Raw genomic sequence first — 17,200 nt, 5'->3', positions numbered from 1 at the left:
AGAACTTAACAAAATATGTCTAAGTTAAGTGAGCCGATTTTAGAGGAGTTACAAACACAAGTGTTTTGATAAACGTAGTTGATTATTCGATTTCCTACATTAGTCCCTTCGGTTCGTCGTGGACGCTTTCTCATTTAATAATCCAAATTTTCGCTATTATTTCATCTTTGGGTAGTTTTAATTTTAATCTTAACTTTCACACTCGCTAAAGAAAACTCGACTGATAACTTTTTAATTAGGTTTTTTTTAAATCAGAAACTCGAATGATACTGTTTGTGGATTAAATGAGTAATGAAATTAAAAAGTTAAAAAACAAAACAAAACTTAATGCAGACTGTACTCGCGTCTTGGAGATGAGTTTATGACCACCAAGTTTAAACACGAGTTTGACTCAAACTCGTGTTTTCCAAATGCAGGTGTAGTTTACATTATCGTTGTCGGATAGTCCAGCTAAATACGTTTCCTTCGTCCTCTTCTTGCTCTCCTCCTCTGAAACGCACAGGGACTCTCTCTCGAACTCGAAGGAGATGGGGAGCAGTAGTTGCTCTTCACGATTAACACTCTCTCTCTTCTTCTTCTCACTCCTAATCTCACTCGCGCACTCCTTCTACCTCCCCGGCGTCGCTCCTCGCGATTTCCAAAGGGTAAGCTCTCTGTAATCTGTTACTCCCTACTTTTATACTTCTTTGATCTCTAATTTAGCTTATTCCTTACTTTGGTGTTTTACTTCACTCGGTATTTGGATCTAGGGTTTTCAATTCTGCGGTCTCTTGTTTCATTTGGAACGTGTTTGGATCTAGGTTTTAGGTCCCCGAGTTATTGTGACCTTTTGCATTTTTGCATCCAATGACATTTTGGTGAGCTTGGATTTCCTCGAATTCTTATCATTGGCACTTTGATAATTGTTTCCGATGAATTGGCATTGTGCATGTCTGTGTGTGTTTTCCCGTGGAGGGTACCTGTATTTGGTTATATTCTGTATTTGGTTGATCATTCACTGACGTTACCTAGTTCTTTACCCTTCAGTATAGAGTTACTAGACTGGGCACACGCGATGCTTGTGCAAATCATGTTATGCAAAGTTGGGAACTGCTAATAGTGACAAAGACTGCCACCCAAATTTCTAATGCCCTCTTTTCTACTTTTGAGATTATCAGTAATGACATCTGGGATTCAAAACTAGAAAAGAGGGCATAAGAAATTTGATTGGCAGTCTTTGTCACTATTGGCAGTTTCTTTAGGTAGTTAGAGGATAGTTTGGGAATAAAAAAGTGGGCCAACCTCAAAACTGATGTTCACGTGTTCCTTGATAATAGTAATGGACGGTCGAATGGCTTTGTGAGTCATGGTAGCTGGAGAGGGAGGGGATTATATTTTTGGGTAGGGGTATGTTAAGATATCTTGGTTTTGAAATGCGCATGCTCATGCTTTGAGAATGGGAAAAATGGATGCTAAGATGACTCTATGAGTCATATTAGTTAAAGAGTAGGGAGCATGAAAGGTTTGGGGAGGGATTTAATTATGATGTCTTGGTTGTGACAATGTGCATTGTTAATATGTTATGCCCGCAGTTGAACATTATTTTTTTAGAGAGGATTAACGAATTCAAAATCCCATTGAAGTGGTACGAAGGCCCCAAAAGATCATTCAAACTTGCAGAAACATGACGTGGAAATTGCCTACCAAGTCCTTCCGATGAAGAATCACATTGCTTGTTGGAGCACAACTCCAATTGGCGTGCCTCCGTGTCTTTTGTTTTTCCATGCCTTAAGTTGTTTCAATAGTCTTTTTATTAACTTGTCATTGGGATCGGAATCAGTGCGTGCGATACCTGGAAGTTGACGAGGATGATGATACAATATTTGTTGTCAAGATGCGAATCTGCACAAATGTTGTTCAAAATTCACACTATTGTGGAACTTGTTTTTGGCAAATTGCTTATAATCTGTTCCATTTGTCTTGTGTTCTTGATAACAGGGCGATCCCCTTCAAGTCAAAGTGAACAAGCTGTCATCTACAAAGACACAGCTTCCGTATGACTACTATTATTTGAAGTATTGTAAGCCTCTGAAAATTATGAACAGTGCTGAAAACTTGGGGGAGGTCCTTCGAGGTGACCGCATAGAAAATTCAATGTACACTGTGAGCATCTAATTCTATTCCCTCTTTTTTCAACTTCTTGACTTCTTGTTGGAAACAACACCCTTAAATGTTATTTTTCTAATTATTGCAGTTCAATATGAGAGAGGAGCAGCCATGCAAAGTAGCATGTCTAGCTAAGCTTGATGCTGAATCTGCAAAAAACTTCAAGGAAAAAATCGATGACGAATATAGAGTTAACATGTATGATGAATCAAGCGCCCCTTTGTTATCTTGCATTGTGAATCATGGTCATCTATGTTTGTTTTGTACTTCTTACCATTACATTGAAAGTCCCTATTTACTGATAGATAATTGTTTGGATCTTTTGCAAAGTCCGTGATGTGGAACTACGTCTGTGAATCTATCTATTGGTGTTGGCAATAGAAACTTCTATGCAAGCCTTAGATTTAGTTTGCTGTCTGACTTTAAGCTGAAATGGGTGTATAGGATTCTGGATAATCTTCCAGTTGCTGTTCTGAGACCAAGGAGGGATGGCATTCAGTCAACCAGTTATGAACATGGTTTCCGTGTCGGGTTCAAAGGAAATTATGCAGGGGTGAGTTGTGAACTTGTAGTAGATCAGCTGTTGTGTTGTGCTTGTGTTCTTCTGTGACTGATTTGTATTCATATGCTCTTGCAGAGCAAGGAGGAGAAGTATTTTATAAACAACCATTTGAGTTTTAGAGTCATGTATCACAAGGATCTCAAGAGTGATTCTGCTCGAATTGTTGGCTTTGAGGTTACTCCAAACAGGTTTTTGCTCCATACTTTTTCATTTTTGGTCAATTTTTTCATTTCTTTCTAGTGTGAGTTTTGGTGGATTCAGTATCTGGTATATATTGTCTCAGGCAATGTACAATTGCGGTTATTCTCTACTGATTAAGGTACAAAATGATATTCTTTAGTTTGCGAGAATATCACCCCACCCTCCATTACCACAGACTCATAAAGCTTTCTGGTCCTCGCTCAGAAACTTCGAGTTAATAACAAAACAATTATTTTGGTGAAAGCCTTTTTTTTTTTCAGAAAAGAAGAAGAAAACTAGGCTTCCAATTTATTTTTGGACCAATCCATGCTTCCAGTTGGACATGAGTACTTGGACTTGGCCATGCACCTTTAATCTAGCGAGTCCTTTCTTGATATTCAAGGCGATCTTGCCTTGTCAATAGCTTCTTTTTAAGTAATGAGTACCTGAACTTATTCTCTGCTGGTAGAATAGGCTTTGGTGTTTCCTTCTTTCTTTTTTCGTTCACAAGTTTCTGCAGATGCATTTTCTAGTTTTTTTGTCATGTAGTTCAAAATTCGATATTCATTCATTTCTATGTTCATGATTAATTGCATGAGAGAGAAGATTATACCACTTTATCGAGCCTGTATGATGCATATGTTCATGATAATGTAACAAGCAAGGACTTTTCTAAAATAGGGTTACTTCGGGAGGTTTGTCGTATGTTTTCCTTTATTTTGTTCATATGGTATTGCTTGTTTGAGCAGTATTAATCACGAGTACAAGGAATGGGATGAGAAGAATCCTCAGCTGACAACATGCAACCAGAACACCAAAACTATGATTCAAAGTAGCATTGTTCCACAGGAAGTTGATGCAGATAAGGAGGTTGTGTTTACCTATGATGTTTCTTTCAAGGTAATCTCTACGTAAGCACTCAGACTTGCACTCCATTTGTTTTTTCTATAACTTCCACCTAAATTCGAGGACACGTACCCTCTCCAGGAGAGCGATGTCAAGTGGGCATCACGTTGGGACACTTACCTCCTCATGAACGATGACCAGATCCATTGGTTCTCCATCATAAACTCTCTGATGATTGTCCTCTTCCTTTCCGGAATGGTTGCCATGATTATGATGAGAACTCTTTACAGAGATATTGCAAACTACAACCAATTGGAAACACAGGATGAAGCTCAGGAAGAAACAGGATGGAAACTTCTACATGGAGATGTTTTTAGGGCACCAATTAATTCTGGTTTGCTTTGCGTTTATGTTGGAACTGGTGTGCAGATCTTTGCAATGACACTAGTAACCATGATATTTGCAGTTCTGGGCTTCTTATCCCCTTCCAACCGAGGTGGACTCATGACTGCTATGGTTCTCTTATGGGTCTTCATGGGCATATTTGCTGGTTACTCCTCAGCACGTCTGTACAAAATGTTTAAAGGCACTGAGTGGAAGAGAAATACTTTGAAAACTGCTGTTATGTTTCCAGGTATTCTGTTTTCGGTCTTCTTTGTGCTGAATTGCCTTGTCTGGGGGGAGAAATCTTCTGGCGCAGTACCATTTGGGACTATGTTTGCTCTTGTGTGCTTATGGTTTGGCATATCAGTACCTTTAGTGTTTGTGGGTAGTTATTTGGGTTTTAAAAAGCCAGCCATCGAAGGACCAGTGAAAACAAACAAAATCCCAAGACAGATACCAGAACAGGCTTGGTACATGAAACCAGTCTTCTCCATACTGATCGGAGGCATTCTTCCTTTTGGGGCTGTTTTCATTGAGCTATTCTTCATCTTGACATCCATATGGCTAAACCAGTTCTACTACATCTTTGGCTTCCTTTTCCTAGTGTTTGTGATCCTTATCGTCACTTGTGCTGAGATCACTATAGTGCTCTGCTATTTCCAATTGTGCAGCGAAGACTACCACTGGTGGTGGAGGGCTTACTTGACCGCCGGTTCCTCTGCTTTTTACCTTTTCCTTTACTCTGCCTTCTACTTTTTCACCAAACTGGAAATTACAAAGTTTGTTTCGGGTATCCTGTACTTTGGCTATATGTTAATTGGCTCGTACGCCTTTTTGGTCTTGACGGGTACAATTGGATTTTACGCTTGCTTCTGGTTTGTGCGGAAGATCTACTCGTCCGTGAAGATAGACTGACACAAAGCTACTGGCGAAAGGGCTCCAAGGAAGATTGTTATGGGATTTGGATAAGAGTTGACACACGAGAGGATGCAGAAAGAGGCATCTTCATGTTTCTCAGATAAGGTACACGGACAGGAAAGTTTTCAACCTTACCAAAGCTTCTTTCACCACTGTTGGTAGTGTAGGTCTTGTAACTCTAGTTTTAATGTTTGGCGGTATACACTGGTTCATTTTTTATTGAATGTACTTTTAGCAGTTTCGTTGCTGGATGATTTCCTATGGATGTTAATATAAAATTTCCTGATACATCCCTCGATACTGCTGCAATCCAAGTAAATGTCAAGAGCTACCTTGGTATTCAAAAATGTTTGTTTTGTTATTCTCCTGCTAGCTAAACTAATAGTCTTAGTTCCCTTATTAAATAATTTTTTTTTTTTTAAAAAAAAGAAGCTTTTTTATTGATTCAGGGTGCCGCCCTCCTTAGAACCCATTGAGGGGGCCTTGGCCCGGGAAGGGGACAGTGGCTGAGTAGTCACTAGTCAAAAACGAAAGACTAATCCGTTGGATTTACTTTCAAGTTACAGGAATCTGAATATGCACTGAGACTAGATTAGGGTCCGGCTTCTTTCTAGTTAACTACTAACTAGGAACCTCAATGTTGAGTATTCGACAATCAGATTTACTCATTTGTAAACGGTTTGGATCATTGGCGCGGGATCCAGAAGTGGGCTTCGCACGTCTGCACTCCTGGAAAGGGTCTGTCGGTACTCATAGAAGGGTTGCGAGTTGCGGAGAAAAAAAGAGGGTTTTGATTGATCGATAGTGTTCGAGAATTCTGGTCCCAAAAAAAATGTGGGAGAATGTGGTGGACCGTGGATTGATTGAGAATCACATGAACACACGAGTGGCTTCACTGGAAAGGGTCTGTTCTCAATCCACTGAGCCCACCAGAGGCAATCATGGACGTGGGGACTCCCAATTTTGCTCAAACGTTCTCCATCGTTTTCAACTGATTGTAAAGTTAAGAATAAACGTTCTCCATTCACAAATCGTATGGGTTACACCTTGAAAATTCCTCTAAAAACTTGGAGTCGGCCTTGACAACCAAAGGTGTTTTGCCTTGTACAGTATTATTATTTTGGAGAGAACATGAAAACAATAGGGTAGTTTGTTTTTCTATTTTCATGCATTTTTCAAACTCAGGGTGTGTTTCACTCTGTACACTTAGTTTTGAATAAAATATAATATGTATTGTGAGGGAATGACATGTTTCGTAAAACAATAAATAAGTACTTGAAGAATATGATGGAGCCTCTTATACTATGAACGGTTTCGATCATTATTGTGGACCCAGAAAAGGCCCACAAATAGTCCAAAACTGAACCGGACTAATTGGAAGAAAATTGGACATGACCCTTAGCCGAAACGGATGGCCAAATTGACTGCACTACACTTCATAGGGCAATTGTCACTTCTTATGGATCCGAGTTGTTGTGTGGGTGAACTACAACATCTCCAAGTCCGAGTGAATAGTATTTTTTACTCATTTTTTGAACTACAGCATCCTCAAACTACACCATCCTCAAACCCATTTGTTGAATAAAAAAAGGATCTGGCTTGTCGACAGTCCGCACCGTATAGTTTGCTAAATATCGGCTCATATCGAGCTTATTTTTATGATTGGAACCGTTCATGTCATAGAGCTCATCAAGAACTTGAACCACGTCAAAAATCATGTTAATTGAAAACTTTCTAGTACCTAATGGAATCACGTTTATGTTTCTGAAAATGGATATTGCCACATGGGATCAAACCCATCAAATCTAATTCAATAAAGTAAAAATACCTAATGGAATCACGTTTATGTTTCTGAAAATGGATATTGCCACATGAAATCAAACCCATCAAATCTAATTCAATGAAGTAAAAAGTTACTCCGATCAGGTATTAAACAGTTTGCAATTAACAAGATATGATATTTGACGCGGTCAAAATTCTGGACTAGCTCTATGATATGAACAATGTTATTCTGCCAACTGCACGCTGCTGCCGACAAGCCAGATCCTTTAAAAAATACTCCTATTTCGACTTTTATACTAATAGAGAATCGAATTGGAGATGCTCTTGAAAAGTAGAGTTTGGACGAGAGCTCTAAATAAGTGTACGTTGCCCAACCCCGGGCCCCGACCTATCCCATTCCCTCTCTCTCCCTCTCTCTCTCTGTCTGTCTATCGCTCCCTCTCTCTTCTTGCTGTTAACGAAGCAGACTAGCGAAAGAGAGCAGTAGGTCCACTATTCATTTAGTAGGAGCTTCAGCTTTATCATCTCCCTGCCTCTTCTTTCTTTCTTTTATTATTGCAGCTTTATCAAACCTCTCGAAAGTCTAGCCTACACCCCCCAGATCTCAAAAGTCTCTCTCTCCCGCGAACCACCCAAACCGACAACCCACCTCCATTCCCATTCAACTGAATACAAATCAAACGTACCCAATATGGAAAATTGGTGGGATATTCTGCTATTACTCACAACAATCTTGTTTTCAGCCGTTACATTCTTACGCTACAAGAAAAGATCATGCGAAAGGATTTACAAAGTCCCACTTCCTTTAGGGACTCTGGGGTGGCCCTACATCGGCGAAACCATCGAATTCATCTCTTGTGCCTGCTCGGATCGACCCGAGAAGTTTATGGACAAACGCCGTCGTATGTAAGTCTTTCAGTTGAATCCAAACCCAGATGATGGTTAATAGAGATTTTTACGTGTCGTTTCAGCTGAAAGGGAATCCTCTGTTTTCCTAAAAAGCCCTTCTAAAACCCTCTTTTTATTGTTTCAAATGTACTTTTAGTTCCCCTCATATCCTCTGTGCTCAATTTTGCATGTGTACCGATGTTCCGGTGTGTATTTTCGATGCATGAGAGAATTTCGCCGTGATATATATATATATATATATATATATATATTCCATTCGTTAGTCATAATCTCCTCTATCCTAGTCTGGACTTGGGAGGGGACGAGTGCTTACAGAAATTGAACTCTGCCCATATGCATGAGAGTACAAGTGATGCACCTATTGCATTCCACTCCACTTACAATTTCGCCGTCATTCAATGACAAAAAAGCAACAAAACAATATTATGAAATTGGGAACATACAAAAATCAATTTCAGAATATTTGAGCTCTTTCAGGTGTAAATATATATGTCAATATGTGTGACTCTTAGGTCGAGCTTTTACCCTTCTGTTCCACATGAGATTTTTTGTTCTCGTTGAACTCATCTTAGGACACGTTATCTTTTGAGTTGGAATTGCAATGATGGACGTGCATGGGGCCCACATGATAGACGCGGGATCCACACGCATTGACGCATCTGTATCTGTATCCGGCTCTGTGCACGGATTGGTGTGTCGAAATTATTTTCCTGTATGTGACTGATCATTAACAAGTCTTTTCCACTTGGCGTAGGAATATTTCTCCAAATACCTCAGAGAGACTTCTCTATTTAGAGATTTCAATCGTGAAAATGAAATTTGAGACATTGACTTTGGAGATTTTTTAGGCCTTTTCTGCAAATATATGATGAGATCTAATTTAGGATAATGATTTTCACACCCTCATTATTAAAAATGGAGAGTGAAAATCATTTCCCTTAATTTATCACTAGTAACAAAATTATAACTTGGTTAAGTGTGAGTGTAGGAACCAACTAGAGTTAGTTTAATTGGCCATCCTTTTTCAATTGAGAATTCATGACGTCAAATGTTGCCAAAGACAAAAATTGATAATTGTTTCATCATACAGAGCCTTTATTTGGTTTTTGGTTTGGTTGGCGGAGTCACATGGTTAATGTAATTCTCCGTTCTCCTTATTCTCGTAATTTATATGAATGTAATTCTCCTACCGTTCATAGTAAAATAAACTTAAGTACAACAACAACAACAACAACATAACATAACCCATCTAGTCCACAATCATTGGGGATATGGGCGGGGGATGATTGGAGACAGACCTAATTTTTGGCAATATATGCACAAAGTGGCTGCTCTCAGAATACTACTAAAACAGTGGCCCCCATAAACCTCTAAGAACCGAGGAGCTACAAGGACTTTTTGTTGTAAAACCAAGCTCCCAAATCAAAACCAAATGATATCAGAGAAGGCAGGTCATGCTAACTTAAGTACATGTTTCTATATTTTTATCTTCACTGTAGTGATTGATGAGGCTGCAAATCATGTTACTTCTTGATTACATGGGCATCAGCTGACATAACTAGGGCGGTTTTTTGGGTGATCATTGTAGGTACGGGAAGGTGTTCAAGTCACACTTATTTGGGAGCCCCACCATTGTTTCAACAGATGCAGAAGTGAGTAGATTTGTTTTGCAAAGTGATGCAAAGGCTTTCGTGCCATCGTACCCCAAATCTCTCACTGAGTTGTTTGGAAAATCCTCTATATTGCTCATCAATGGAAGCTTGCATAGGAGATTTCATGGACTCCTTGGATCCTTCTTCAAATCTCCACATCTCAAAGCTAAGATCACCCATGACATGCAAAAATACGTGAAGGAATCAATGGGGAATTGGAGAGATGATCACCCCACTTACATCCAAGATGAAGCCCAGAATGTTAGTTCTCTCTCTTTCCCTATCCACGAGAAAAATAATCCTTCAAATTGGTCATAGAATCGGCCACAAAAGATGCATAAATTGAAAAAATACATGTGGGTCACAACACCACCATGCAAACTTTTTGTGTCCACAAGTGTGGTTAGCATTGTTATTAAGTGAAAGATAATTATTTGTTCTTTTCCCGTTGAATCGTATACGAATCAATTGTTCACAAAAGAAACATTTGAGAAACAATGTGAAGCATTGTGTTCATCTTGCGAAGTCTGTGCCCCCATCAAAGGTTGCCAAACACTCATGCTTTTGTGAGATCCTTTTTAAAAAAGCAACAGCCTTAGCACCTTTTTTGTAAATTTTGGTTGCATATAAGGAAATGATAATGCCAAAACCGTTATTGTTTGTGGCAAAATCATAGTGCATAAAAGCCTTGTACCATGTGCAAGGTACAAGGCTTTTATGCACTAGAGTTTTGGCACAAACAAAAACAATTTTGACATTAGCAACACCTTTGCTTATTTACTTGTTCGGTTTCTGATACTTAACTAATTTTCTGTCTTGATTCAAATGTAAAATGAGCAAATAAGCAATGACTACCAAACAAACTATTAGTGTGTATAAAAGTTAATCATGTGCGGACTAGGTAACCCTGCTGTGATGCCGCGCCTGCTGTGAATGGGCCTCGGGCTTAAAAATATCATCCGAACTGTTCACTTTTTTCGTCTTGCAGAGTAGGTAATGCTTGAAATCAAGGCAATCGGACTTTAGTAACATTATGTTTGAGCTTAAAATGTATTTTCAAAATCAAACTAGCCATTATTTTTTCCTAAATGACTTTGTTCTTTTCATCCTATTGATGTCTGATCAACCTAAATTTTTGCAGACTTTACCCTCCCGTTGAACTAAATAATTGCCCGATTTAGATCAATTTTTTGGACACCAGACAGGCACGTACCAAGGGCACAGCAGCCTGCTGCACGCCCAAGGTCATATTATTCGCAAATTATTTTCCCTCTGAAATTAGAATCATACTAATCACCTGTCATAATCGTACTAGGTATTAGTAGTACTAATAATTATGTTCCCTACTCCTGATGGGATATTACTATGATCGATAATTATGTCTCCTGACCCTTTCACATTAAAGAAATTACTAATAAGTCCTTTTGTTCAGATTGCCTTTCAAGTACTGGTGAAGGCATTGATAAGTGTGGATCCAGGAGATGACATGGATTTTTTGAAGAAGCAATTTCATGAGTTCATGGCTGGTCTCATGTCATTACCAATCAAACTACCTGGAAGTAGACTCCACAGATCCTTACAGGCAAGTTAATTAAATGTCATTTTCCTAGATTAATAGTATTAGATTAAAGAAAGACTCCAAAATTATATGGATGGACATGATTTTATATGATATCTTGCTAGGTTAACTTTAAATATCCATCCCCAGGTTTTCGGTGGCTGCTTTCACTATCACTAGACTTTTGTAAGAAAAAAATACTAATAAGTATATGCTACATTTTCAGAAAAAGGCTTTAACCTTTGTCGTTATTATGTCAAAGTTACAAAGTTACCATATTGCTTTATGTTTTAATCATTCATGAATCATGATAAACATTAAGGTGCAATTCGGACTAAATTAATCATTTTTTGAGCTGGAATGACTTATGTAATTTTGAATTAACTTGGATTTCAGGCAAAGAAGAAAATGATTGAGTTAGTGCGTAAAATTATCCGTGATAAAAGGAGCAGGGGCATTTCAGTAATTCCACAAGATGCAGTGGATGTTTTACTCAATGATGCAAGTGAAGAGCTAACTGACGATCTAATTTCAGGGAATATGATAGATTTAATGATACCTGGTGAAGGTTCGGTGCCGGTTCTTATAACTCTTGCCGTAAAATACCTTTCAGATTGCCCTCCTGCCCTCCTACAATTAATAGTATGCCATTTCTTTGCACTCTTAAGAACTTTCGTTTTGATATTTCTTTTACATTTTTTTAGTAATCGATTTATTATACGTTCAGCTACAATAAACACCCTATATATTTTGTGGAATTCACAGGATGAGAATTTGGAATTGAAGAGAGTTAAAGACCTGGTTGGACAGCAGTTGAGTTGGAACGATTACCTATCTCTTCCATTCACACAAATGGTTAGTTCTTTCTGAAAAAACAAATCAACATATGGTATTTCGTATTGTTTTTCATTTTTTCCCAGTTTGTTTGTTTTATTACTTGGTATTGTATTTGTTTTAGGGCTTTCGGAAAATGAAAACAAGGACAGTTATAAAACACACTCATACTGCTTTCTTGTCATTGTCGTCTTTGTTTTCGAGCTAAAATAGTTTTAGAAAACTTGATAACATCTTTTGGGCTTTTCATGAAGAAGTGGAGTGCTTTTATAACATCTTTCGGTAGCAGTCTAGTCCAAATTGTTTGTCGAACAATTTTTATGTATCTTTCCACAAAAGAAAACAATATGAAACAGATTCCAAGCCGGCCCAAATAACTTGATGATATGTTTTTGTTTGTGATTTTGAATATGTAAATTAAACAGGTGATTACAGAAACTCTAAGGATGGCGAACGTTATTGTAGGGGTAATAAAAAAGGCCATGAAAGATGTGGAGATTAAGGGTTGTCTGATTCCAAAGGGATGGTGTGTTTTAACATACTTCAGATCAGTTCATTTCGATGATAATCTGTATGACCGGCCTTATGAGTTCAACCCATGGAGGTGGAAAGTAAGTACTAAGTCTCTCTTGTTAATTTTAGTGTAGACATCTTTAAGAAAAATCTTTACTTTTTTGCAAGTGACTAATTTTTATTTTTAGTCAATTTTCCCTGACAAAGGGAATGGTACAAATTAGAAACTGTGAAATAATTTTGAAAAGAAGTTTTGAAGAGACAAAAATGAGCCCATGGCCGTAAGCTTCCATGTTGGCCGATTTTCATTTCTAGAACTTTTTGTTAGGTTTTTGTCAGAATTTTTGTACTTCTGAATTCATCTTATGTAGACCAAGCAGAAATACAAGATTTTGACTTCTGAATTCATCTTATGTAGACCAAGCAGAAATACAAGATTTTGACCCAAACCGTAGACTTTTTTTAATTAGAAAAGACGAAAATAAACCGGTTATTTTAGTCTGTCCAAACTCTAATACATGTTATAGTCGACTGAATTGTGGCCTGATAAATTGATCACAGGACAAAGAGATGAGCTCTAACAGTAGTAGCTTTACTCCATTTGGAGGGGGACAAAGGTTGTGTCCTGGGATTGACTTGTCCAGGCTGGAAGCCTCCATCTTTCTCCACCATTTTGTTACTCAATTCAGGTACCCCACTTGCCCCTTTTCAATAATGCATTAGAAAAATTCTTCTCAACTGAAAGGTGACTTGAATTATGCACCCACATGTTCCATAGATTAATCATATTGTCCCTTAAATGGGATCAAGTTTACTTCCCATGGATTCTTTTGTACCCAACTCCTTTTTAAAATAAAATTCAAAAAACAAGAAAAATTCACATCTACATCAATCCCATAACTTTACCTTGTTCCTCCAACCTTTCCTTCTGGCTTGTTGGTAAGTTTTTTCTTTTGGGTCTTGATCCTCTCCAGTCCAAAGGTTTGGACTGGACGAGACAATTCAGATCGGGACCGTCCATTGGTGTAAGAGTTAGCTCTTACATGGAGAGTTTTTGAACAAATCCCAACCATTCATTGCAGCTAATGGACGGTCCATACATGGACCGTCTCGTCCAGTCCAAACCTTTGGACCGGAGAGGATCCATTTCCTTTTTCTTTTCTTTTTTGTCATTTGTCCCTGTTATCGTTTACAAATATAGAGACCTCCGTTTTAAATTTTCACCCCTTCCTTTTCCTTTCCAAGTGAAGTTTTGTCAGAACATTTGGAACTGAGATATTGAAAAATGAGAAAGTTGATAACTTAGATCGCTTTTTCTTTCTAAAACAAATACTTCGAATGATTTAAGATTTCAAAAACGGTCAAGCAGATAAAACAATTATCTTAAATCAAGCATGTTGTTACAAACTCAAAGCATTTTTTCTTAAATAAAGATTCCAATATCCACCATTGGTAAAAGTGTCAAATGTCAAGCACTAATGTGATCACCCTATTTTTATCTTCTTTTTATCACTGTATTTTTACTTTATTTTTATGACCATATAGATAGGTCGATTCTCTTTCTGTGGTCCTTTTCAAGTGAAAAAAAATACTAGTATTAGATAAATACAGGGAGTATGAACGCGTTTCTAGCAACTTACAATATGTCTATATTATGGAATGTGTCTTCATCTTGTAGTATTACAGTAATAGATATAGACTGCACCTATTGTGATTGGGACACAGCACCTAATTAGTGCAGGACCTAATTTAGTACCGGGACACAGCACGTACAGTAGCTTCTTTTTTTTTAACCCCTACTTAGTACAGGACCTAATTTAGAGGATCGACAACTCTCTTTTTTCTGTTCTTGAGGAGGGCCGTATGCAATGAAAAATTATTCGTAGAGATGTGAACGAAAGAAGTTTTGTCCAGATGGATCCACTGCCATCTCGAATAACAATGATCTCATAGGTAATTTTTTCTGAAACAGTTGTCTTCAAGTGTTTTCTCAAAACTCTCTTGAAACACGTTTTGTCTCAGATTTTTTCTGAAATATTTAACGGGATATTATGAACTTGGGATAAGACTTTATGATAAACGAGTTTCGTTCATGTCTTATCAATGTCTGATCAATGTGATGTTTTTTGTGCACGAACTCGACGAGCCAAATAAAATGAACGGTTTGGACTACTCTTTTCGGCCACAACAGGGCCTCAGGTTGCCTTGTAATTGTACAAGGTTTTTAAAGCACTTTGATATATTCATATGCACTTTAGACGTATAAGAAATCGATAAATAGTGATGAGAGTTTGTCATGCATTGATTCCCCTCGTGTGCACTAGGCCCTCTCCATGAAAAAGTAATGTAGAGAGTTCACCGCATCAGCTGGACCGAATATAAACTGACTGAATCTCATATCCACTTAAAAGCTTAAGTCTATACTTAGTGAACCCGCAATATTATATTAATATCCAACTTGTATTCTGTTTAACTAATTGCGGACTTAATATTCGCATATGTTCTAACAAGTACTACTTTTCTTTTCTTTTGCATTTTTCTCTATAATTAAATGCCCAATGTCATATAAGCAATTAAATTATGTTGCAATCAGTTGTCTTATATGTGCATTGTATATGAATTTTGTACTTAAACCAGATTGATGAGATAAAATGAAATAATCCAGTGGGCTGTCAATAAGCTAAGAAATGACCCCACCACACCTACTTCCAACATACTATGTATACTTGATACACTTTTTGCATATTTCGATACATTTTTTCAACCTTAATGACGGCTCGTTTTTAGCATTATCCAATGAAATAACCCTTTGAATTTTCTTGAGCTGTATGCAGATGGGTAGCTGGGGCTGATTCAGTTATCCACTTCCCCACTGTTAGAATGAAGAAAAGAATGCCAGTTTGGGTGAAAAGGAGAAGTGAAATTTGACATATGGGTACACTGGACAACTATAATGATCTTGTCCAATGAATCAATCAAACCTTTTGGAGGGGACTTCCACAGAGTTTTATAGGAGAGGAGACAAACAAACGTGCAAAGAAAGAAGGCATAAGGATTACAAGAAAAGTGTTTTGTCGAGTGCACACGTTGGGTGGAGTCATCTGAAGTCACATTGTTCTGCTTTGTTAAGAAAAGGAATTGACACATTACGTGTGGACAATATACGCATTTTTCGGGGGACCCTTTTGTTTGTTCCTAGTGCTCTTTTTCTTCCTTCCTACTATACTCTATTTACCTTTTTGTACAGATGCAATAAAAGGTTGGACCCAATGGAGCTTCTTTTGATAGGTAGTTCGCAATCGGAAAGAGTACTGGTACAGCAACGGCACAGCGCATACAGCACGCTTTTGGGCTCGTCTTGGATCCAACAAAAATAATCGGAGCTGCTTATTTTGTTCAATATATTTTGTTTAGGGTTCTCGTAAAAAATTAGTTCCATCCGATATCAGTAAAGGCGTTTACGAAATGTTCATAATCGCTTCAGAATTTAGGTATAAACAAAATATATTGAACAAAATGATCAGACCTGATTATCTTTGTTGGATCCAAAATGGGCTCCAAAGCACGTACAGCGTTGGCAATTTGGCATAGAAATAGTAGCAACTATCTTGGCAATTTGGCACAGAAATATATTTGTGATCATGGATCCTAAAATTATTGGAAGACGACTATACTTCTGATTTGTCATTGAGCAACTTGTGCAGCGCATTCCATTAAAATTCTAGACCAGCCTTGCAATTGTGCTACGTGATGAATACACATTCCATTAATGACATATCAAAAAATTTAAATAAATCATTTGCATTTACGGAAAAGCTCATGAGAGCACAAAAACATAAACTCTAGAGATAACTCCAACTATTACCCAGTAATTTTATGTTGAACCACTTTCGCAAATCTCACAAAGTGAATCATCCAATTCGAAGCTCTTCCAAAAACATAATAAAGGTTCCTCAAATAAATTTCGGTTGCAACGTGAATCTCATGTGAATGTGATTGGAGTTGCAACTCTACAGGACCACCAACAATTTGATCAAACTTTTTATTTAGTAATGATTGGTTAAGTTGTGTTTAATGGGCCATTAAGGTTGTAGATGAGTCTATTTTGGCTTTCTTGGCGCACTAATCTTATTTTCCCTCTGTAACCATCAATAACCCGTTTTTGTGGACCTCAAAACAAAAGTTTTTGACATTTTTACTTTCTGTAACCTCTTTTCCTGACACTCAAAAAATAAAAAAAGGAAAGAATCGTATGAACATAAGACAAAATGTCTCGGACGTGCTATCTTTTCCTTTAGACTCGGAAAAGCGCTCTATTTTCCCTTTAAAATGTTAGACTTTAGACCCTAATCGATCTAACTATTTTTCTGATTATTTTTTTAAAAACATTGGGTAAATTTTAATAATTTGATTCGACCAGGCAAGACGAATCCGAAAAATGAAAGTTTTGACATGGGCCAGAAGGCCAGAAGGTATCTGAGTCTTTCTTACATGGGGCCGAAGGAAAGTTTTAATTTGGGCTGGGAAATCTTGACCTTATTTCGGGCCAGATGACTGATAAGCCCACCAGATTCCTTTAACCCCAAAAGCCCAATATCCTTTGTCAGAGCCCAAAGTCATTCTGCTTTGATGAGTAGTAGTTGTAATCATGAACCAGTTGGACCGAGAGACCTGCCTTTGTTGCTACTTGCTAGTCCCTTTAGCTCGGCTTGTTTGTGCAAGTGATTTCGATAATTTTTTATTTTTGATTTTTTGATCCTCAATTCCAAGAGAAAATATGTACTACCAGGATTGCAAGACAACAATTTCTTGCAGGTTAAGAACTGTGAGAAATAGTAAGAGAGATTTTTTGTCGTGCGTAATTGTTTCAAGGGAAATTATGAGATCTGTGATTAAAAATAATAGCATCCTTTTACC

The 17,200-nt window shown here is 37.7% G+C and overlaps 2 protein-coding genes across 3 annotated transcripts; both read left to right on the top strand.

Annotated features, from left to right (window-relative positions):
* The first annotated feature begins 458 nt into the window (after nucleotides 1-458).
* Nucleotides 459-5,333, top strand: LOC131309906 (transmembrane 9 superfamily member 7-like). The gene is made up of 7 exons (XM_058336610.1): nucleotides 459-644; nucleotides 1,978-2,142; nucleotides 2,234-2,343; nucleotides 2,590-2,698; nucleotides 2,783-2,895; nucleotides 3,637-3,787; nucleotides 3,875-5,333. Exons 1-7 carry the CDS (start codon nucleotides 528-530, stop codon nucleotides 5,030-5,032), a joined length of 1,923 nt encoding a protein of 640 aa, XP_058192593.1. The 5' UTR covers nucleotides 459-527; the 3' UTR covers nucleotides 5,033-5,333.
* Nucleotides 5,334-7,179: 1,846 nt separating this feature from the next.
* Nucleotides 7,180-15,561, top strand: LOC131309902 (3-epi-6-deoxocathasterone 23-monooxygenase CYP90D1-like). 2 transcript variants are annotated; one of them, XM_058336606.1, is made up of 9 exons: nucleotides 7,226-7,723; nucleotides 9,315-9,639; nucleotides 10,811-10,960; nucleotides 11,333-11,578; nucleotides 11,702-11,791; nucleotides 12,196-12,381; nucleotides 12,845-12,972; nucleotides 15,118-15,218; nucleotides 15,287-15,561. In XM_058336606.1, the coding sequence occupies exons 1-8, from the start codon at nucleotides 7,509-7,511 to the stop codon at nucleotides 15,209-15,211; spliced, it is 1,434 nt and encodes a 477-aa protein (XP_058192589.1). In that variant the 5' UTR covers nucleotides 7,226-7,508; the 3' UTR covers nucleotides 15,212-15,218; nucleotides 15,287-15,561. The 2 variants fall into 2 exon arrangements, with proteins under 2 accessions (XP_058192588.1, XP_058192589.1); XM_058336605.1 differs by having other exon boundaries at nucleotides 7,180-7,723; nucleotides 15,118-15,561.
* The last annotated feature ends 1,639 nt before the right edge of the window (nucleotides 15,562-17,200 follow it).

The sequence above is a fragment of the Rhododendron vialii genome, chromosome 12a (assembly GCF_030253575.1).
Source record: "Rhododendron vialii isolate Sample 1 chromosome 12a, ASM3025357v1".
Lineage (NCBI taxonomy): Eukaryota > Viridiplantae > Streptophyta > Magnoliopsida > Ericales > Ericaceae > Rhododendron > Rhododendron vialii.
The sequence above is the reverse complement of the archived record's forward strand: the minus strand, read 5'-3'. Positions and strand labels throughout refer to the sequence as shown.

Coding starts and splice junctions, on each gene's coding strand:
- LOC131309906 (XM_058336610.1), top strand. CDS start 528: ATGGGGAGCAGTAGTTGCTCTTCACGATTAACACTCTCTCTCTTCTTC. Junction 2,143..2,233: donor TAGAAAATTCAATGTACACT/GTGAGCATCTAA, acceptor TAATTATTGCAG/TTCAATATGAGAGAGGAGCA. Junction 2,896..3,636: donor TTTGAGGTTACTCCAAACAG/GTTTTTGCTCCA, acceptor TTGTTTGAGCAG/TATTAATCACGAGTACAAGG.
- LOC131309902 (XM_058336605.1), top strand. CDS start 7,509: ATGGAAAATTGGTGGGATATTCTGCTATTACTCACAACAATCTTGTTT. Junction 9,640..10,810: donor TCCAAGATGAAGCCCAGAAT/GTTAGTTCTCTC, acceptor CCTTTTGTTCAG/ATTGCCTTTCAAGTACTGGT. Junction 10,961..11,332: donor GACTCCACAGATCCTTACAG/GCAAGTTAATTA, acceptor CTTGGATTTCAG/GCAAAGAAGAAAATGATTGA.